We start from the raw sequence: 24,280 nt of genomic DNA, 5'->3' as shown, positions 1-24,280 counted from the left end.
CGTTCTCTGGTGGACGAGCGTTCATTCTCTGTTCGTTCGCTGGTGGACGAGCGTTCGTTCGTCATCTCAGCATCCACTCATCAATTTTTTTAACGCCGTCCAGCCAACTTAACGGAAAGGACTCAATTGATATCAATTTTCAAAATTAGGGACCATTTTGATACACTTTAAAAAACGAGGACCCAATTGAGACATTCGTACATAATTAGGAATGTCGAAAAGGATTAAACCTAAAATAAAAGTGACCCATTGAAACAAAAACACTCATCCCTTATCCAAACCTCACCGAAAAACGAAAGACAAAACCGAGAAAAGTACACACACGAAGCATCTGCCTATTCCCAGCTACTAACACCATCCTTATCTCTCTATTATTCCCTTAAAAGATAACGCAAACTCTTCCATTTGGAAACCACTAAACTCACTCACACAGGTATGAAAAAATGATTGCCCTCAAGCCCATTGTTCACGCTTCCTTGCACGCGTTCCACCACGCGCCGCTCCACACCGTGAGAGGTTCCGTTTGGTGCGTTTGCAAGTCGCAGGAGTCGGATTCCGAGGGTTCCTCGGCGGAAGGAGATGCTAACAGCCAAGAGCTTCTGGCACGAATCGCCATGCTTCAGACGGAAAAGGTTCGCCTCACCGATTTTCTGGAGGAGAGGTCAGAGTATTTGTCGCAGTTTGGGGAAGAGGCGAAAGCTGAGTTTGACAAGATCGGAGAAGATGCTCTCAAAGAGTTGGATGAAGCTGGTGCCAGAGTATGTGTTCTTCAACTTCTTAATGTTAATTCATTTCTCTCTTCTTCTTCCTCATCATTAGATTCAAATTTCCAGATTAAGTTTAAGTTTACCAAGTTTAGGTTTTAAAATGAATGTGAAAAATTAATTTTGTTTATTTACTTTTTGTAGTTATATAATGTAAATTTCTTTAGTTTCCCGACTTGATTTGTTTTTTTTTTTAATATATTATTTTAATTTTTTAACATAGATTTAGTAATATTTTTATTCCTATATTTATAATAGTAATTTCATATTTTTATTTATTTTTAATTTAATGTTTATTTGAGATTTAAAAGAATATTTAATGTGATACTTCAAACGAGTTAAATTAATAAAAAACTTATATTAATTTTTAAATTTATGAAACAAGTTAAATTAAAATAAATAAATAAATATTAAATCATTTTATAATAAATAAATAATATTAAATTATTATTATAGATATAATAATAAAAATACAACTAAATATTATATATATATATAAATCATTTTTATATGTAAAAATTAGATCAATAATTTATAAACTGACAAAATGAATAATTTAACTTTTTATACAACTCAGTTATCTTTTATGTACGACTTTATTTTTTAAAAGTTGTAACGCTTCAATAAAAAAAAATCTAAATAAAATTTTTGTCTTTTAGTGTATAATTGATTAATTTTCTTAAAGAATCTATATTTAGTATTATGATTTAATCTTTTGAAAATAATATTTATTTATATTTTGCCTTTAGCATTATGTTTTAAATTATTTTGTCTTTGAATCAATTTAATGTGTTAATTTTGTTCAGTTTTAACAAAAAAATATAAAAAATATTAGAGATAACATTAAATATTCAAGTCAAACTTTTCAATATCCTCAATTGAATAAAAAAGTATTTGGTAGACAAAAGTACATAAAACATTACCAAAAATACTACCAACTCAATACAAAACAAACTTAGTTGGAAATAAATTTAGGTTAATTTCTTTATAATTTTATCCTACATTCCTAATTTGGGGAGGAGTTTGGATTTTTAAATTGAAAAAGAAAAAGATAAAAAATCTTATTCAAAGTTAGAAGTGTTTCAAGTCAGAAAAAAAAAATCCAAATCCTTGAGCCTTGGTTATAATTTTTTATTTATAAGCATTTTATATATATAATTGTTTATTCTTTAAAATATAAAGATAATAAAATATAAATCTCTTTGTCTTTTGCTCAAAAAATCTCCTCTAAATCACAAAACACTTAATAAAATAAAAACATCTTTTGATATCCTGACACGTTTTTCTCATACGATTATTATTCGTTGTTATTTGTTCCTTGCTAATCTTACATAACTACCTCCCCCAACCATATAGTTATAGCCATATGAGATTGACCCAAGTTGATGTTATTAATGGTTTCGGCCCAATATTGGTTTGTTCCTTTTAATCCAACATTTACCTTATACATCCAAGGTTTCATCTACGTTTTCAAATTCCAGATTTATCCTTTGATTATTATTGTTACACGTTTATGTCTTTATTATCATATATTAAAATTAGTATGTTTGTTGTATTTATTATTTTGAGTTGTGTTAAAAAATTAAAAATTTTAATAACAAATAAAACTAATAAAATGTATATTTAATATTCATAAATGAAAGCATATATTATAAAAAAACACTTAATCGGATATAGAAATCCGAAAGAAATAATATGTTTATTAGATTATTTTAAAATGTTTTATTATATTATTTCTAAATGTTTAATTAGGTAATTTTGTATTAAGTATTATTTCTAAATGTTTAATATGTTTTATTATATTATTTCTAAATGTTTAATTTAATTTATGAAAAATATTAATTTAAAATTGATACATTTATTTAAAAGTGATATGAAAAATTTAAAATATTTTTTAGATAGTATTAAGTATTATTAATTCATTAAAATAATTTAAAATAAATATTAAATATTTACAAACAAAATTATTTAATTATTAATTAATTTATATATCTTAAAATTATAAAAACAAGATATATTAATGGAGATTGAGAATCCTGGATCAAAGAATCTGGTTAAAAAATTTATATTAAAAATTAATCATATATTAATGGAGGGCACTACAGGTTTTTTAAAAAATTTTGGAGTAACAGGATGAAACCCTTGGAGGTGGAGGATGAAACATCCTTCATTGGTTAAAGACTGACTCAAAACTTCACTAAACCTCCTTTGGTCAGACCTTGGTTAAAGGAGATTCAGTTAAGTTTTTTATTGGTATTTTATTGATGGAATGTGTATATAGCAAAAGGTTGGATCAGAGGATTTAAATCCCAAGATTAGTGACAAAGAAATAACAATGATTGTATGAAGAAAACAAGGTCACGATATCGATATCCAAGATGATTTTATTTTATTATCGGTTTGTGATTTAAAGAAGATATTTTAGTAAAAAATAAAGATGTTTATATTTTATTATCTTTGTATAGTAGGGGATATATGGTTTTGTAATTGAAATAGAAAAGTAAGAGACAAGTTTTAATTTAACCAAAATATAGGAAATATTAGAGATAACATTATAAATACTTAAGTCAAAATTTTCTATGTACTCAATTAAAAAACAATTTATAAAAAAACTTTAAAATGTACAAGAAAAGAATCTATTGTAAATCGAATATTTTAAGGATTTATAAGATGCTAAAAAACTAATGTAAAGTAATTTGAAATGTTGGCTTTAGCTAACAATTTATAGAAACTAATGTGAATTTGTCGAAATGTTTTGAGGGAGAAAAACATATTTTATCAAACTGATTTAAGAGGGTAATTTTTAGATTTCCTTTTTACTTTGGCCAATATTTTGGTCAGAAGTTCATTGTGTAAAGATTCTATATAAAATTGAGGATTTGAAAGATTTAGTGAAATATATTTGATAGGAGATCAAACCCCACATAATTGAAATAAGAGAAATTAAAATTATAATAAGGTAGTTTGATTTAGAATGAAATCCATGCAAAGATTCATTTGTGATTAACAGATAACAGCAAACATAGAGAGTGAGATGCTAGCATTCGAGGAATCTACTGAACTGAACAGAATAGAGATTGAGGAGAGTGAAAAGAAAATAGTGGAGTTCGAGGACCAAATGCAGAAGGACCGAAACGAAGGGCTATTCTTTAAGAACCTTGGACAGAAGGATCTTGTTGATAAAGCAAAACCCAAGGAGGAGGTGGAAAAGATCAAAGATGTGAACAAAGAAAACAGTGGCAACCAAACCATGAAAAATGTTTATCTTTTCTTCATTGGCTTGCTGACTTTTGGAATAGTTGATTCTGTTGCCTCATCCTCAGGTGCTGATTGGAAAAGAGTTTCAGTTCTTGGAGGTATTATTGTGGTCTTGTTTTCTTTATTCATCAATGAACAAAACAAGGACAGCAAGAAAGACTGAGAAAAAACTCAAAGTTCATTTTCATTTGAGGAAAAGAAGTTTATGGGGGATGACATTGTGAATTGGTAATGCATACTTGAACTTGGACTGATGCATCAACCTGCTTTTTGGCTTCAACTTCAGCTGAGATACTGCTGATGTCAACACAGTAATGTCCAGAATTTGGTTAACTAAATGTCATGAGATACTTCACAAATGTAGAATTACTTTAAATCGTGTGTTGATGCAGAAAAATATATGTACATAGCTTTTAGGAGCATATTCATCTCTGACTGTTACAAATTTATATTTAGAACCACAACGCGTTTCTAAGTCTGTCATATTCTTTCTTTTTATATGTTAAAGAAAGGGGGAGAGGATTCATGTGTTGGGTTGAAAGATGTTCATTGGAGAAATACAAACACTAATAAAATATAAGTCCAATCATATAAAAAATTGATATCATTCTCTATCCAAAACTTTAAAGTATTGAGTTAACCAGTCTTATAGTGTTATACTTTTTTCATTTATATCCTATATTCAATATAAGATATGGACTCACACTTGTATTCTTAACGAGGAAGTATTCTCAACTAGGAAATGCAAAACAAAGGTAAAGGTTGTATATGTTAACTCAAACTTTTGTCCAATGTGTGGTTGATTGTCTGTATAAACAACTTCTCCTAGTACTCTCCATTACACATTTCTCGCATGATTCCAACACCTCTTGACTCCATTTTATTATCACCCAATAATTGTAGAACACTCATCACAGAGAACATCCAAGCATTCTTCTTGCTCACAAACCCAACACCGAAAGCACATTCTCTTGTCCATTTATCTCCCAACACTTCCTCACCTCTCTGCACCCGTGATACAACTCTTCAAAATCAGCATCTCTTCATTCACCACATTCACCGTAGCACCACTGCCCCTGAAACCAGCATCTTCCTCGGGTGGAATAAAATATATTAATACTGCATAGTGATTGATCATAAAGAAATACATAAACAAGAGTTCATTGTGAGAACTGACTGAACCTTTACTTGAAGTGTTCCATGTGCCCTTTCATTCTAAATGTAAAGAATAGGATTTCCAAACTGTTGGAGTTCTAGTTGAGTTAGAAAGTGATTTTTTTTATTGGTAAATATTACTTTTTAGTATTTTGATAGCGTAGGGAGTTGCACTCCCAACTTTTTTTCTCATTCTTCCTTTCAACTTTATTATTAAGTAAACCTTATAACTCAGTTAGAAATTTCAAACTTTGTTGTATTCAAGGAAAGATGTTAGAATTAATTAACAAGTCAATTATATGACTCATATAGAATATAACAAATTAATACGTTGGTTAATAAAAAAGGAATAAAGGTTATGTCTCTGACCATAAGTTTGTTCACTATTAACCATCACGAAAGAGTGAGATGAGAAAAGAAAGCGAAGAGATAGATTGAAAAAGAGGGTTGTAGAACAAAAAAATTAAAGAACTTATTATTACTATTATTGAATCTCTCATAAATCAAGGGTTAGTGTCTCCCTATTATGATTTATGTGAGGGTGTGAGAATGTAAATATTAAGATCTAGTAATTTTCTAGAATTGAATTTAGGGATTCTTTTATGAAATTAGTATGAATCCTAATTATGTAATTTATGATTTCTTTAATGAAATTAGTGTGAACCTTAATTATGAAATTTAAGAATGTTATTTCTTTCGTTGCAATTGATCTTATATTGAAATTAGTACTTGTACGTATTGCATGAAATAGGAAGAGAATGACACTGATCGAGAACATCTATATCGGTTGGCTTTAAATCTCATGACCAGTCGGTAAGCCCGCTTGGTTATATAGAGAGACAAACATGACATTTAATTATGGAATTATTATGCTAAGGATTAAAAGGTAATTGAATCGTTATTAGATGGCCATTAAGGTAAAAGTACATCCAAAGGCTTATAAATATGATGTGTAGATAAAGCATTGAATACTTTTGAACATATTGTATTTATTGTATCCTGCTTTAATCAAACACTAACTTTAGTGTCAGGGTGTCTTTGACAAGTAATCGATTGGACGTACTGAATGGCAGAAGAGGAAGACCCAAGAAAGATATAAGTGATGACAAATGAGACAAGAAGAACAAAACAAGTGTTAATGTATTCTCTACCCTACAAGAAAATTTTGGTGACCATTGTGGTGTCGAGTGAACACAACAACACCCATATGGTGAATACCAAAAACATGGCGAGCAATGTAGTTTTAGCAGAAGCGTCCAAAAAGTAGCATGTGGACCCAATAGAGATGATTAATCGAATTAGTAGGGATATGGAAGAGATGAAGAAAAGGCACGAAGAGGAACGTAGGGAGCTATAAGCTCTGCCCGAAGAAAATGCATCAATAAGACAACACATAAATAACAAAGACCCCACACCATCAACTTTAACTCAACCTGGGCCAATCAAGAAACCCCATGCAGAACAAGAATGGATGGTCCAAGGAGGGTGTGATGAGGCCGATAAAGATTATGATCCATCCGCCATGACAATCATGAATATGACCAGAATGCACCCTTTCATTGTATGATAGGTCGATAGACCCATACGAGCATATTACTATGTTCGTGATACACATAGAATTTTATATGTCCAACGATGCTATCTGGTGTAAGGTGTTTCTGATGACTTTAAAAGGAGAAGGATTAGGAATCCCTTTGGAATTTAATCTCTCTCTCTCTCTCCCTCTCTCTCTCTCCCTCTCTCTCCCTCTCTCTCTGTTTATCTCTTTTGATGTAGAGTTTTTAGGTTTTCTAACAAAGGCCACCATTCTCTCCCTATATCTTAGATTTTATAAACAATTCACTCTATCTCTAATATTCCCTTACTTATAATAATATATTTTTAAATCCAAATCTATCTAAATCTCTATTTTTTCTCTATTCCACGTTCAGCTCTCTATCTTTTTATTTTATTTAATTTAATTTGGATGCTTTTACTTCCTACATCCCCTTGTATAATTTATGCATCAATTAATAAAGGTAAAAATACCTTTTTTTCCCTTGGGCCAAACATACAATTAAAAATCTAAGTTTCTCTTAAACTCTTCTCCCTATAATTTGAACCATCCATTCCTAACAAACATCTCCACCAATAAACCAACACACATCATTGGTATTAACACACACAAAAATCACAATCAAAACAACCATACAAAGACATGTGTTGTACTTTATTAAAATAACATAATTATGTTTTAACAAATATATACACATACAACACCTTATTAGACACATCAACTCTTAAAAGGAAACATACTCAAGTTTTAACAAAACTTTATTCCTAAAACCCTTATTTTTACCGAGCCTTAAAATACACATAAAAATAAAAGAAAAGAAAAATTATAGACGTAGTCTTTCACTTAGCAAGGCCAGCTTGCTCAACGAATACAAACTGACTCGCCTAGTGGATTTAACATTATGTAAAATTAAAATAAAATTACAATTTATTTAAATTTCCAAGTTATTCTTCAATTGTGCTCATATTCTTCATGTTCATTAAGTTCCCTCCTCAATGGAACATTATAAGATTCAAAAAGACGTGGTTTGCATATCATTCTGGTGGAGTAAGTGTGTGATGGGTACATGTTGACCTAATAGGGTGACATGTATTCAACTAGGTCCAAGTTTTATACTGTCATGGCCAAGTTTACACTATCATGGTCAGTATACTAGCTACCAAGCTTAACATGGTACATGTTTAAGACTTATGGAAAGTTCTGTCACCAGATACCGATACTCCTTATATTTGTGAGGATGTTGGTCTTCAGCTTATATTTTGATATTAATGAGATCGATACGCGACCCTCGGCTTATTGATGTTGATACTGGTTGATAAGGAATCTTTAAGTGGTACGAGTTTGAGAAAAAAATTCTTTTCAAGTAGAAAGGTTGATATCTTCTGAACATACCAATTACATTATTAGTCACATAAATCTAAGTTAAACTAGCATATCCACAATTAATTATGATAAGTCAAGATTAGCATGTAATTGACCACATGACTTAGACCCATCCAAGTAATGATCCATGACTATTAAGTATAAATAACACATTTTATGAGGTATTTTAATTACGTTCATTATTACAACATTAATTATCGTTTGACACACTTGGCTAACTTGAATGTCAGAATGTTTTTTACATATTCAATCCATTGTTTAGCTAAGAGAGGATAAGTATTCTTGAAATTGAAGATTTATAGCATTTGGAGTGTTTGTCAAAGTGTTTTTGCATTATATGTTTGTAAGAAAAAAAAAGTTACATTCAAATCTTTTATATATGAATACAGTATTTTATCATTTGACTATGCAATTATTATTTTGTTGAAAGTTCACTTGTTGCAATTTGCAAAAGATAAATAAATATCTTACTAACTTTCAATTTCAACTTTTATGTCGATGAGTAATTTCTATTTTAAAGAATAACATCAATTTTCTTTCATAATATTTATTTATCACTCTTGTCAATTACATAATATATTTTAGTGATGTAGCAAGAGTATATCAATGAAGGTATTCATCCGTGTGAATAAGTTATGGCATTAGAGAGACAAGTGTAAAACCACAACAGTTTTCTTCCAACTTAGTCAAATTAGACATGCCATCAATGTCATGACCCTTTTTTCTTTCAAATGTTTTTCTCACACTACCCCACAACACTCCTTTATTTTATTTTATTTTTCCACCGTATTTTACTTTCTTTATCACCGAACTTTGATTGGAGCAAGATGTAGAGATGTTTTCCCTCTCACTTTTTTGACTTCTGTTGATAATAGAGCTTTACAAATTGTATTGAAATGAGAGAAAGCACCAAATATAAGACTTGGTAATTGAAATGGCCATGGATTTTATTCCTTCAATATCCTTGTGGGACATCTACACTCATCTTACTTATTCAACCACAATCATTAATTTCTTATTTATGTCTACATGATGGGATTTCAGCTTCATAAAACACACTTTAAAGTGTTTTTTTTTGGAGTTATTCATCACATACAAATAAATTAAACTCTTCTTTAATCTAACCAAGTTTGTGTTTCTAGAGAAAATATATTGAAAATTTAGAAAAAAAAAATAATTAAAACGGAGTAAATAGTTTTTTATTGAGTTGATTTTATAAATTTTATTATCTTAACATAGTGTTAAAATCATTCAACTTAGTTCTACAAAATAGATAAATTGATTTGTAAAATAAGATTTATACCTACAAATATATTGTAAATCTATTTTATTTTTAGTCGATGTAAAATTTTTAACACACCCTTTCTTACATGGTTTGCTGAGAGAGATTTTGACTTCTCATTTTTTTCACGTACATAAAATAATATTTAAATAAAATTTATTTTTTAAAATTTTAATATATTTTATATATTTAATCTTTTAATTATGTTATTTTGATAGTCACAAAATAGTTTTTAAAGATTCACCATCCCTTACTAAGTTAACTATATGTGATTAATTAGTTTTAAATTGCATTATTGATGAAAATGTCATAGATAAATTTATAATAAATAAATTAACACATCCTTCAATTTATAAGTAAATTTTATAAAATTAAATTAAACTTACTTATTTATATGATATTATATTAAAATTATAAGTTAGAACTCATGACAAAATATTTGTTGAATTTATCATAAGAACTCTTAATATATAGATGAAGATAACTGTAATTTTACAAATTAATTTAATCTTACAAATTAATTGAAAGTTAAATTAAATTTAAAATGGACTTCTTTACTATTACCTTTTAATATAATATGTTTTAAAAAATAATAACCAAAATCTTTTCCCATATACATGCATCAAGGCATCATGATTGAACATAATCAGGTATCAATATAATGACAAATCTACGAACAGCTTTTCAAGTTAATGAGAAGAAAAATTACTTCGTGGGAATGCAATGTTTAATGGGTTTATAATAATTTTCACTTTTTGAGACTGCGTAGGTAAAAACTGATAACTGAAAGGTAAAATTTGAAGGGTAATAATAAATTACAAGCTACTTGAATGAAAAAAAAGAAGTTATATACCTTTAAATATGTAAAGAAGAAGTTATTTTTCGTTTTGCGATGATTACAAAAGTGATATTAATTTAAACTTTAACTTCTCTAATTAATAATAGGAAATGCGATTTATTTTTATGATATTATTTCCATTATTAAAATATTTAAACAAAAGTACTAAATCATTTTAAAAGAAAGACTTAATTATAGATTTGATCTCCATATTCTTTTCAGGTTGCTTCAATTTTGCCTTTTTATTTTATTTTTTCAATTTAGCAATTTTATTTTTAAAATGTTTCAATTTAGTCATTTAAATTAGATTGACATTACTCGTACTGTTCATGTTACGTATTAATAGGTGAAATTGTTAATATTTTTAATTTTTTTTAAAAAAACTATCATATTAAATAATGATTAGCTATCTCATGATATAATTTGTTTTTAATTTAGTTCTCTTATTTATAATTTTAATTCAAATTAAAAGTTGTATTTACAATTTTGATTTAATTTATTTTTTATTTTTTTAAAAAATAAGTAATTAGGTCCTTCTTTAATTAAAAATAATAATAATTAAACTTAATTATAACATATATATTAAAATATTTTTTTAAATTTATACATATAATCACTCTATCTAAATATTCAAATTAATTTAATTTTTACATAAAAATTCTGATTAAAACTTATAATTTTTTAAACATATTAAAAATATAAAAGTAAAGTGACATGTAATTTTTAAATGTTTAATGTGACAAATGTTTTTAATAGGCAAAGTGTCACTTTATATTTACGTTTTTAATCTTTAAAAAATATATGTTTAAATAAAGATTTTTTTTATATAAAAATATACAAAAATATAATTTGAATGGTTAGATAGAGTGATCTTATATATAAAATATAAAAAAAATATTTTTAATATGTGTATATAAGATGTAATTAAAATTAATTATTAATTTAGTTTTTAATTACAACATATTGCTCTCTTTCAACCAACTGAAATAATATAGAAACCAAGTTTATAATTAAGCCTAAAATAAATGTTGTTTTACTTGAGAAAACAAATTCTAATAAATTGGCTCAATCACGTTTTCCAGAAATTCAGGGTTGAAAAATATTTTTAACGAAAATTCTAATTTCTTTTTTTTTCTTAAGAAAATAATTACATGGTTAATAAAGCCACTAATTTATGTATTGAAACATTTTTCTTTTACAATATCTAAAAAACTCGTGACCAGTTTCTGATAATTACTCCTTTGTATAAGTAATACTTTGATTCTAAATATATAAAAAAAAAATACTTTGATTCGGTATCATATAAGTAAAAATATGTTTGTATGCTTATAGATCTACTAAACTGTCTTTCACTTTTCAGTTATCTAGATAAAACATAAGTATAAAAAAATATGATTATTCTTTCATAGTTTTTTTCCATTAATTAAAATAATTAAAATGTCAAATTGTAATAAATCTTAGCCAAGAATAAGTTTGTTTATATTTATCATCAACACATGGTAGATAAAGATCATTTCAACTTAATTAATGTGTCATATTTAAATACTATATAAACAGATACATGTAGTCTCTAAACAAAGCACAATGTTCTTCTTTAAGGATAATACAATTCAATGATTACTATTTAAAAAAAAAATCAATTTGGATTAAACTCCCCGACAACAATAATTTTAATCTTGAAAACCGGATTCAAAATTTATAAATCAATCAAAGTATAAGATTTGCAATCACACATGAATTTGTTCACATGTTAAGAAATATTAAAATATCTACAAATTTTCTCTTATACACATTATTAAGAGAAATTTATTATCTGAATTGTTAATTGTAACTTGTGTAGAAACTAGTTTAATTTATGAAGAAACTCATCGAAACAGATCTAATTATAAATAATTAGAAGCTAAAATAGTGTATGATATGTGAAGATTAACATAAATAATGATAAAAGAGACAATAAATTATGAGGTTGGACCGACAAAATCTCACATAGGCAATTGTTTGTGTTAGAAGGGACCGACCCATATATTCTGCATCATTTGGCTTTCCCTGTAGTTCTCGAAGGTCGGCAATTCTCTTAGAAAACTCCTTAGGGGCATCCAAAATCTGCTTCCTTCAATATCTGCATGCCCACACAAGAAATTTTCTCCCAACAAATATTATTCTAATGCAACCAAACATTTCTAAATTCCCAAACAATCTCAACTGTGCTTGCCATAAAATATTCTCTTTCTCTCATTTACCTCTACTTTAGACCACCATCTACCATACAAAAGTTATATGTAAGTTTTCGTTATTTTATTTTTTATTAGTCTAGTGAGAAGTGTTTGATGCACCACTTAGACCAATGTACAATTAAACTATAATTCATAAAAAAAAACAACCTTTTAAGTTGAAAATTTTGCTGTTAGCAAGAAACTTTCAATATAAAAATATCCAAAGTTAAATCACTTCACTTTAAAATTAGTTTAGTTCAAACTTTTTTTACGACACTCATTGCATTCATGTTAAAATAATGCAGTCATGTTACAATATCGATTACCAAGCATTTTAGGAACTGATTCCAGATTAACAGCCGAAGCACGGTAAATATTACATAGAAGAGTTAATTACAATAGTTTGTGAATAGAAGAAGCAAAGAGGCAAGCACCTGCCATACTTTCTTATATTTCTACACTGAAAAATAACCCTTTATTGCACTATCAAGTTTCAGTTGACGTTGACCTGACATACCAGTAGCATTAATATTCCTCCAGTTTCAAGTCAATCAGTAGCTCCAACACAGAATCTGCAAAATTGTTCTTCTTTTACAAACATGAAGGGTCAGCTTTCTGCACTCTTATCCCTATATATTCTTTTACTCATGTCTTGTTCCTGTTAACACCCTCCTTATGTCCACACACTGTTCATTGTCTCGGTAAACCCAAATGCAACTGTCTTAATCTCAAGCTCCATCACCACAATTACATTCTGCTCTCTTTCCAAACCAGTAAAAATGTTGTAACTTCACATAATGCCCTGTACCCTTAATGCAGAAACGCCAAAAAATATGTTAAGATCACACCTTTAACTCAGTAGTTATATCTCTTCACTAAATTTTTTTTCAAAGCTCTAACATTTCCTTTGTGGACATAGATATGTTGATGGATGTTTTATGGGGACCATGGTCTGTGATAAGTCACATGTAATAAAGTGTGATTAATTGATGCCAAAGGGAAAAAGGATCGACCAGTTATCTTTGTACTCAAAACTACAACTCATGACAAAGAGCAATTGCAGGTGGCATGAGCCCACCCTGTAACCCCTTTTGCAGGAATATAAAACATGCCAAAATTCAGGTTAAAATGCTCCCAAATTATAACCCTTCCGATCCTACGCCAATCAGTATTGCTTTTGCAGCATAAAGACAGAAAAAGAAACCATATCAGGTCCAAAGACAAAGCATATTTTGAGTGGTGCCATGAATCTAGCCACATGTCTCGTTTATTTTCTGGCATATTAAAGAAAGTGAACAAGATGTGTGAAGGAAGAGTTTTAGGTCACTATTCACTAACTCCAGCAGCATAGAGCAGAAGCAGAAACACTGAAAACTCCGGTTATTAAGAGTAAACTAAACTGAAGAAGCATGCTACTCAGTGTCAAAGAAAAATGCAGGGTGCTTTAACCAACCAACCAACCATCAAGAAGAAGAATAATAATAGTAGTAATAGTGAGAATACATAGGGCATGTGTGGTTTACACAAGAAATGCAGAGCAAAACTAACAACATCAAACCAAAAGAACACCGTATGGACCTTCTTCCATGTCAATACAATCCAAGCACACTTCTTGCAATAGAATGCGCTTGATTTGACCGACTTTTCACAGAGCCATTTCTTCTACTTCCCCTCATGGGGGTCAAGTAAAACCTCAAGAGACCATTGTCAATGTTGTTGGGTGAATACCTTGCACTCCTATTCCTTTCCAACACAAACTCCTCCTTCCCCTTCTTCCCATTCCCATTACCCTGCACACCATTCCTCCTGAAACCTCCAAACCCCCCACCACCATTTCCAACCCCCTGAGCATTCCTCCAACTCACACTACTATTGCTCCTCAACATCCTCCCATTAAAACCACCACCACCACCACCACCACCTCCACCACCTCTACCATCACCCCCCCAAGTCTCCGAATAAGACCTCTCCACCCCATTCACCCTGCTATACCTATCCTCATCCTCATCCTTGTTCCCGCCACGCCGGTGAATAAACCCCCATATGCTCCACCGCCATCGCCGCCCCTTCTTTCCCCCCTTCCCATTCCCATTCCCGTCTCCATTCCCAATCACCCCCACATCAAACATCTTCTCAGAATAGCAATCTTCCCGCATTGAATTCGACCCGAATTCCCTTTCATTAAACCCCACTCTCACACCTTGCACATAATCCACTCCAGAAGGAGCCACCTTAGCATTCACATTCACATTCACATTCAAATTCCCATTCCCATTCCCATTCGCACCACCGCTTCCATTGTTGGTCAACTCATCCACCTCCAAACTAACACTCTTCCTAACCGAATTAGACCTATCAAGACTCTTCCTCCTCCTAGAACTCGAATCAGAGTAGTACTCTTTAGTCTGTGCATTCCAACCAGGAACGCCCTCATCGTCATTCACCGGCTCCTCCTCCACAGGAATCTGCGTATCAGTCCTCATCACATGCTGCACCGGCGCGTCTTCCACCACCGACAGCATCGTCGGCATCCTCGGAAAATTGCTCCGTCCGAGCAAATAACCGTCCCACGACGCCCGTGGCTCCTCCAGCGAGTACCGAGGGTCGTCGAACGACATCCTCCCGGCGTCAAGCGAGAACTGCCCCGCGTCTAGGGAGAACCGCCCTGCGTCCAGCGAGAACCTTGGATCGGTGTCGCAAGACCGCCGCCCGAAGCCGTAGTCAGCGATCTCCGACTGCGTGTCCCGGAACTGCCGCCCGATCGGCTTCTCCACCGGAAGAGCACCGTTCCTCCGCTTCTTGGCTTTCTGCTTCTGCCGCCACTTCTGCAATTTCTTGCTGAAAACCGAAGCCGCCGAGAAGAAGCTTCCCGCGAGGTCCTTGAAGTCACGCGCTTTTTGCTGCTTCGCTTGTGATGAGTCAAGGTCGATGTGGTCCTTCATTGTCTTCAGCTCCTCCTCTTCTTCAACGATAGCAACAAGCTCTTCTTCCTTATCTTTTTCTTTCTCTTTCTCTGTGTCTATCTCTTCAACTTCAAGTTCTTCAATGACTTCAACTATTTCGTTCACATTGACCTTGGGCTCCTCCACAACCCTGATCTCGTCTTTCTCGTCTTCTTCTTCTTGGGCCTCTTGTTTATCAACGGGCTGGTCGAGAACACGTGGGCGAATGTCGTTTAGTTCTGGGGGTTTGTCGTTTTGGGGCTTGAGGTCCTGGTGGAAAAGGTTGGAGAGGGTGCTGCGGACGCGGACGTCGCAGGATTTGCGCTGGGGTTCGAAGGAGGTAGAGAAAGGTTCGTTTTTGGAGGCGGAAAAGGACTTTGTGCGGCGTAGCTCCGGGAGGGCGGGTGGGCGGAAGAGGGCTTTAAGGGCGGCGGCGGCGGTGGATGGTGGTTTGCGGGCAGTGGCGGGGCTGTTGTTGTTGTTGGGGTCGAGAAGGGCGAGGCGTTCGCAGAGGCATGAGGGACAGAAGCCGGTGAAGGCTTCGTCGGGGTGGCGGGGGCAGGAGGTGGAGGGACGGTGGGCCTGCGGCGGTTGGGGGGGATTCATAACCGAAAATGAGGAAAAGATATTTGAGCTTTGGTCATGTTATGAAGAATGAAGTGAAAGAGAACGTGAAGAAGAAGAGTGAGTATTGAGTGTGATTTGTCTGTGGAGTGATGACAGAGAAAGGAGGAGAGAGAGTGAGAGAGTGATGTGATGATAGTGAGAGGTTGTGAAGGTTGGTGGCACTGTTTGGTTCCCAGGGACAGCGAGAAAACAAAAGTGGTGTGGCGTGACAAAAAATTTAAGGTTTATACTATGTGGAGGAATGTAAAATAAAATAATAATAATGATATGGGGTTTTTTAATATAGGTAATTACTCAAATTCATCCCTAGAATATTAATGTGTTAAAAATTTCAAATTTTATATGACAAATTTTTGAAAAGTTCGTATGATTAATATTTGATATTATATATATAGTACAAATAAAATTATATATAAAGAGATACAATTTGTAATCGTTGGTTTATATAATAATCTTAATTTGTAGAACCAATTTTAATATTTACTTTTTTTTATAGATCGAATGTGGGTTGAAGTATTTGGATTAATGGACATAATGAAAGGTAAAGGAAGATGTAGGGTCGGTTACCAAGAATTTGGAGTTTCTCCTTGCATTGAAGTGTAATAAGTATGTATTATAAAGGGGAACGTGGAATACTAATTGTTAATTAAAAATAATTAGGGTTTAAGAATCTATTTATTAAGAAAATACTATATGTATTAAAGTAACATAGATGACCTCAAAAGTCAATTTAATGTATAGAAAAGATAGTGTAAAGCATCCGTTCAAAATTGTAATGACAGAGATGCAGGTGGTGATATTTATGTTATTTTTTAAAAAAATACCATTATAGTTTTTCTGTGAATATTTAATGGAATTATTGATTGTATAAATTAATGAGACAAAAGTCTAAATTTGGTTAAAGAATTAATTAAAATAATGTATTTAAATTTCATAATTTTTTGAATGTATTTATTAATTTTATGATAATTACCATAAAATCCATTCTTAACATATTCGTAAGAGAAAATAATTTGTAATAAACTTTTATATTGTTATCTTACAATAATATTCAATAATTATGTTGAATTATATGATATTTAATGTATAAATTATAAAAACAATTATTATTACATTTTATTTCTATGTCAATTAAATACATAATAAAATTATTCATTTCGAACCATGAAACTTAGCGCATAAATATATATTTTTCAATTAAACAAGGGTTTTCCTTGCCAATCACTCTGATAAAATATCAACAACAAACAATTAATTTTACCAAATATAATAGATATTTTAATATTTGTTTGCAGACTTATTTTCTCGAAAGTTGATAGTGACTTTAAAGGCCTAAAGAAATGCATGGAAACCTAAAATTACTGTTCTTAATAAGTCTCTCAGCACTGTCTTTCATTTCCTAATAATTGTTCAAGTTTCTTATTTTTCAAACTTATTACATAAAAAGACTATTTGCATTCATAATATTATAATTGTTATTGTTCCAACTAGCTTTTTATACGTAAAAAAAATTAAAATCAGATTTTTTATCACATAAAATACTAAAATAAAAAAGCATACAAAATTATAAGCGAATTAAAAGTCTTTAAGATTATGTCGAAATTATTTAATCATAAATTATATTTTTCTAATCTATAAAGCAACTCATGTAACTGAGAATATTTATATTAAGATCTCGTTATCAGTTACTATGAATATTATTAATATTTTCTCTGACCTGGTTCCTTTCCATTTTGTTTGGTTTGCTACTTTAACTTTTTTTAAAAAATAAAAAATAAAAATAAAGGTTGATGCTTTAACTTTAGGTGTGGAGTGTGGAGTTCTATGGGGTCAGAAGTTGTCACTATTTACAGAAAATAAACAATGAGAGGTTGTTGTTTTTACTAAAGGTGATGGGGATTGGGGATTGTGCCTTTTGTTATATCATTTTTGTTTTTTTGTGTTTTCTTTTTTTCAATTTTTTATAATGAATTTCATTCAATTCTACCTACCATTCAAACATCATCCTATGCCATTCTCTCAACCATAATAGTAGCTTTTAATTTCTCAAACATATATTCCTATTAAAAGAAATACATAAATTTGAATTTTTATATAAATGCTATTTTAGGGTAAACTAATTAATTAATATATTATTTAAAAGGAGATTGTTTATCATATAAATTTCTAAAGAACTAAATATGCTTTATCTCTAAATTATTATAAAAATAATACTTTATTTTTAAATTAAATTATAAAATATTTTATTTTTACAATTTCTAAAAATATTTAAAATATTTTTTCTAAATATCTTTTATAAAATATAAAAACAAAATATATATTAATTTAATTTAAAAACACAATATTTTTCATAATAATTTATATATAAAAAACATATTTAATCTTTCTTTAAATTATCTTTCGCATTGATGGTTCACTTCAAGTTTTCAAGATTTATTTTGATTCATTGTATTCTCCTTTAATAAAAACTCTCATATAATTGCATGATCACCATACAATGCTTGACAAAATAAAATAAATTTGTGTCACAAACTTCAAAATCTTTTTTGTGATAAAATATTAAAAAAAATAGATTTTATTTTTCTAGCAAGGTGAAAAAGAAAATGTAAACATGAGGTCCCCTTGTGAGAGCATGGACCAGTTGGAGAATCTATAGAGCAAAATGTACTAATGTACTATGCAATGAAATTCAATGTATGAATGATCAAAAGAAAAAACCTGAAGAATGTTTTGTGTTGTTTCCTTTAATTTGTCCTCCCTCCAACTCACTGCTACAGCACCATTTTATTTATTCGAATATAATATAATTTTGATTCTGATTTCGAATTTAGAACAGGACGATCCAATTGAAGATCTGAGTTGTCTTTCTTTTTTGGGACCATATTTGTGTCTGGTCACCAAGTGCACGAGCACACAAATAATCATAAAAACAGTATATATGACCAGACTATCGTAGGCATGCACGAGGACTATATCATAGGACATTAGGACCAGCGTAGTGCTTATACATCGCAATCTTATCGAAAGGCCTAACCAAAATAACCTTTTTTTTTTTAATTTCTCATCACCAAAGTTCGAATGGAGTTTAATAATATTGTTGGTGTCTCTGTATAAATTAATTATTTATCCTTTATTTAATGGATTTTTATATTTTTTAAAACGACCATATATTAAAAGTATCATATTCACTAGAAATAAGACTAGATTAGAGTATACAAAATGAATACAAACTTCATTTTAAAGTTAGTTTTGTCAGAGTTAGACTTAAGTTCACTTCATATTAGAATTATAGTTAAAATTTATCTAACGAGATTTGTAATTTTTCTATAAGATCATCTTAACATCATTCTTCTTATTTTTGTTTGTGAGATCGATAATAAATGCTTTAAAAAAAAGTGAATAGTTATGTTAATATTTGTCAACTCATCATCTTCTAAATGTAGTTGACTATTATCTAATGAAAAAGATCATTTAAAAATATAGGAAGGAAAAATGTTATTAAATATTTTTATGGAGAGTTTTGACTATAGATAAGTCTAAATAAACATATAAAAGTTAGACTAATCTTCAACTTACAAATCAATTTTATGAAGATGAATTAAACTTAAATTCACTTTCTAATATGATATAAAAGTCTATCCTATAGAGGTTTGTTCGACTTATCATATATTATCCACTATAAAACTACTAACAAATATTATGAGTTTTGTAAGGATGAATTTTTAAACTTACACTAAGGGGAATATTGGATTTTATGTTGGCTTATTATGTCGGTTGTACTTTATCCATCATAATAAGTGGTGTGGTGACATTTTTATAATAAGGTGACTCTTTTCTATGCCATAATAAGAGTGTTTAATTGATATATTTTACTTACTATGTTGATTATAATTTGAACCAGCATAATATGTGTTTCGAGTATCACCTTTTATCTCTTTCTTGATTATTTCTTCCTCTATAATTCAAATTTGAATCAGATAATAACAAATTAAAGGGAAAAATGTGCATATGTAAAGGACAAAAAAAAGAACCTTGAAAATGAGACTCTTCCCAATCTTCTCGGTTGAATGGTTTGTGGCATACTTCTCCTCGGTGACATTTCTTGCCTCTAAGAATGTGATGGCCATAGTGTCCTAAAAACCGTCTGAATGGTAATGGATATGATCAGTGAAAGATTGAACGGGCAAAGCTCTCTCTATAAAGGAAAATGTACAACCATTGCCAACGCATTATTTTCGACGAAGGCGAGCATGATGAGGAGTGTACTTTTCATCCTTAGGCAAGGCACCAGGTGGGGGAGCTTGATGAGTGCATATTTATGCCCTCATTTAGCCTTTAATATTGGATTCTTAATTGGTTTTTGTACTTTAAAAGAATATTTTAATTATGATTTGTTATAATTAGGTTTATTGAGCATAAGATATATAAAAACATGATAAAAATAACTTTTTAGTTGCATAAATATTCTTTGGATATTTTGAGGTGTGTTAGTGCAACTACAACTAAGTTGAACTTATTGAGGTGTGAAAATAAATTGGTTACAATTTCATGAAACCTTAAAGATAAGTCTAAGAATAGAAAATAATCAAGACCACAAGAAGTCAAGACAAACATTGCATGAAGAAGGCAAGAAAAGTATGAAAAATGGAAGAAAATTGGCTAAGTCAGGAAGAGCAACGAATAACAAAATTTGGACCTTGCGGTTTTCTCTATTTTTTCTACAAAAAGTGCTTTGGTAATTGATAAAATATTTATGATAAAAGAGAATATGGGAAAAATATATCTTAAGATAATTTAATTGATATTGTTAAATAATTACCTTATTTAACTATATCAATAAATATCAAAAGATAATATTTGCCAAAAAAATTTAATCTAGCAAATATCTTCTCAAATATTTTTAGATCTCCATAACAATCAAATATATCTTGAAGATATTAGATTATTTAGAAGATAATTAGAGGTGATTAAATTATCATAAAGAATATTACAACAACAAAAAAGCCTGAAACAAAGTTCAGTACAATTTCTATATAAAGAGACTTAGGAAAACTAATTAAGGGAGCTTAGGAACCCTTTGCAGGTTCTGATTTCATCCTCTCTCTTCTCTCATGCTCTCCACCATCTCTTCTTATATTTTTATGTTATTTCCATATTCCATGGAGTGTTAAGCCTTTGGGTTGATTCTGTTGCAATTTCTTAACTGGATTTTGAAGTTAGATGAATAAATTTATTTGTTCTTTTGATTCTTGTTGTGATTTATTTTTATCTATGTCTTTTGCTTCTTAATCAAGTAAAAGTAATGATTTTTACATTATAGCAAGTTATCATAATGTTAAATCTACATAACATATCAATCATATGAGTTCAAGGGTTTTTAATTTTAATTGAAAATTTACTTTGATTAAAGTTTTCATGTGATTGAATGAAATTGCCAATAATTGAGAATAAACTTTTATTAAAGGTGAAAACTTTGACAAGAATACCTCGCTAATTAGAGCTTACCAATAACCTTGTTCTTACTCACATTGATTTCAGTCTCAAGTTTGTTTATGTAAAAAAAAAAGATTAAATATGTTTTTAGTTCCTAAACTTTAATGTGAAATTGAAATTTATCACTGTCTAAAACTTTGATACATTTTTGGTCCCCAAACTTTAAAAATGATTGGATAAATGCATATAGTCCTTTTAATCTAACTACATTAAATTTTCTTGACATTTCAAAGACATTTCATGTTAGTATTTGTGTTATTTACATCGTTTGACCACTAGTACAAAAATAGCGTATAACGTTACGCGTTCAACGTCTAACCACTAAATAGCCAACGTTAAAAATGAGCGGTGTCATTTTTGTATATAAATGCAATTATTAAACGTCGTTTAGAATTGTAATTTGACGTAAAAGGATATAAAACGTCGAATGCCCTTTAAATTCGACGTCAAAAGGTTAGTGAATTCAATAAAAATTTGAGCGGGAGATTGAAAATTCATTCATTTTATCTTAGCGCGTGATACCTTCTTCTCTTCTCAAACTTTTCTCAACAAAGTTTTACGAGCATCACATGTAATCTTTCTTTCATTTGATACAAATGCATGTTAATTAACTACTTTATGTATGATTTTTGTTTGTTTTAACCGATTATTTTCATGCTCTTGTCCTTCATAGGCGCATTCTGCTTTCTCTCTCACTAGTGACGAAACTTTATTCCGATGAACCCACCTTTTAAAGGTTAGTTTTCGTTTTCGTTTTGAAGAACTTATGTGTTGAACTTGTTTGTTGGTTTTTTTGTTGAACTTGTTTATTGTTGTTGTTGTTTGGTTAAACTTGTTTGTTGTTGTTGTTTGATTGAACTTGTTTGTTGTTGGTTATTATTGTTTGTTGTTGATACTATACACTACACGTTCATAGTTCATGCTTTATAAAATACCAAAAACTAAAATATGTTGTTTTTCTGCTTTTCAGGTTGCGTAGAGTTGTAAAAAATGATCACAATTAATTAAAAAAAACAAAAAAAATTGATTAACGTCGAATATTGATAAAATTCGACTTTAAGTTAACGTTGTATATTGAGAAAATTCAATGTTAATTTAACGTCGAATTTTTTAAATTCGACGTCAATTTAACGTCTCTTGATATGACGTCGTTCGCGAATTCGCCGTTAAAAACCCAAAATATTCGACGTTATACACGATTTTTGTACTAGTGGACACATCCACGTTTCAATGTCAATTGATAAACACATTTGAAACGTTAAGAAAATTTAACGTAATTGGGTTAAAAAGAATACATTAATTCACTTATAAAGTTTGAAAACTAAAATGCATCAAAGTGTCAAACATAGACGAATTCTAATTTCGCGTTAAACTTGAAAACATATTTAACCCTACAAAGAAAATAATACGTTATTAGTCTTTTAGAGATATTAGCAATACCCAATTCACTAAAAGAAGAAATGCAATATTGTGCTAATATAGTAAACTATGTGTTAGAAGTTACAACACAAATGAAACACATGCATTTTGATTTATAAATCTCTCATTCTTATTATTATTATGAAATTTATTTCTCTTTCTTGTGTTATTGTTTTGTCCCTTTACTTCTTGTTTAATGGGAATGATTTTGATTTTCAAATATTCTGGTTGAGAGAAAAAAGTGAAAGTAAATCACGCCACTGAAAGAAAAGAAAGGGGCTCCTTCTACCTTATTTTCCACATTTCGCTTTCTTTCTTCGTCTTTCTTTTACTTCTCTTTTCCCCCTTTCATTCATCTTTCTGATTTTCTCATCTCTCTTTTCTCCACAGACAAAGAGCAAAATAATTTTTAGGATGATTTTTCTATTATTTATACATTCTAAAGCAACTAAACTATATGGTATTTGAGGATACATAGTATCTCTTGCAAAGTGCATGATATATTACTTAACCTATTTTCTTTAATTTAAAACAATAATTTTGCATGCACACATGCTAATTCTCATAATTCTCGTCCTTCATGCTTTCATTTTTCTTACTTTTAAGTTGATGTTTATTCCGAGCGACTTGGTACATATCTAAGCAAATGTGATATTGAAAAATTCATATGAATTCAAATAAAATTGAAAAATTTAAATCTATTGGGTTTAAATTTATTATTATGATTAAACCGATTAATTTATTTTGTATCATTCTAAAAATAAATAAATTAGGTTGTAAAAAATTTCTTCTACTTTCTAAAAAAATTAAAAATACTATTAATGCCTGAGTAGCAGTTATGGCAAATATATAGCTAGCTAATGGAACAGTACATCAAAATTGAAAATACTGAAATAACAGACAGAACAAGACTTTTGACTTAAGTTCTTACATCCCTCCTTAAGTCAAAACAAAGTTCACATTAACACATCAATCAAATCTCTCAAAAAAACTGAATCTAACACATTTCAGAACCTTGGTAAACAAATATGCAAGTTGAGCTTCAAATTTACTCAAGTTCAGGCTACTCAATGTTCACTTGTTCGTGCAAAGTGAAATCAAGTTTCTATATGTTTTCTCTTTCCACTTTCCATGACATGTTGAATTTCTAGCCAAATCAATTGTTGATTTGTAATCTACCATTAGCTTTTCCTTTTCCTTAATTTCAATCTCCAATTCACCAATAAGATTTCCAACATTAAAATCTCCTGCCAGTCAGGAGAAGATCATCTACATATATACAGGTAGACAATAAAATCTCTTGCTTTTCCAACATTGTTCAGACTTTTTACATATACTCCTAGTTCTGATG

The 24,280-nt window shown here is 30.0% G+C and overlaps 2 protein-coding genes across 2 annotated transcripts; one reads left to right on the top strand and one right to left on the bottom strand.

Annotated features, from left to right (window-relative positions):
• Positions 1 to 284: 284 nt before the first annotated feature.
• LOC108322520 (uncharacterized) lies at positions 285 to 4,497 on the top strand. The gene is made up of 2 exons (XM_017554644.2): positions 285 to 758; positions 3,775 to 4,497. The coding sequence occupies exons 1-2, from the start codon at positions 444 to 446 to the stop codon at positions 4,183 to 4,185; spliced, it is 726 nt and encodes a 241-aa protein (XP_017410133.1). The 5' UTR covers positions 285 to 443; the 3' UTR covers positions 4,186 to 4,497.
• Positions 4,498 to 13,870: 9,373 nt separating this feature from the next.
• LOC108322523 (protein OCTOPUS) lies at positions 13,871 to 16,208 on the bottom strand. The gene has a single exon (XM_017554648.2). The coding sequence runs from the start codon at positions 15,994 to 15,996 to the stop codon at positions 14,038 to 14,040; it is 1,959 nt and encodes a 652-aa protein (XP_017410137.2). The 5' UTR covers positions 15,997 to 16,208; the 3' UTR covers positions 13,871 to 14,037.
• Between the last annotated feature and the right edge of the window lie 8,072 nt (positions 16,209 to 24,280).

This window comes from Vigna angularis, chromosome 9 (assembly GCF_016808095.1).
Source record: "Vigna angularis cultivar LongXiaoDou No.4 chromosome 9, ASM1680809v1, whole genome shotgun sequence".
In the NCBI taxonomy this organism is placed as follows: domain Eukaryota; kingdom Viridiplantae; phylum Streptophyta; class Magnoliopsida; order Fabales; family Fabaceae; genus Vigna; species Vigna angularis.
Note: the sequence above shows the minus strand (reverse complement) of the source record. Positions and strands in the feature narration are given on the sequence as shown.

Bases quoted from the DNA above. Each gene is read 5' to 3' on its own strand.
- LOC108322520 (XM_017554644.2), top strand. From the start codon at position 444: ATGATTGCCCTCAAGCCCATTGTTCACGCTTCCTTGCACGCGTTCCAC. The intron at 759-3,774 runs GTATGTGTTCTT...TGTGATTAACAG, and splicing joins TGGATGAAGCTGGTGCCAGA to ATAACAGCAAACATAGAGAG.
- LOC108322523 (XM_017554648.2), bottom strand. From the start codon at position 15,996: ATGAATCCCCCCCAACCGCCGCAGGCCCACCGTCCCTCCACCTCCTGC.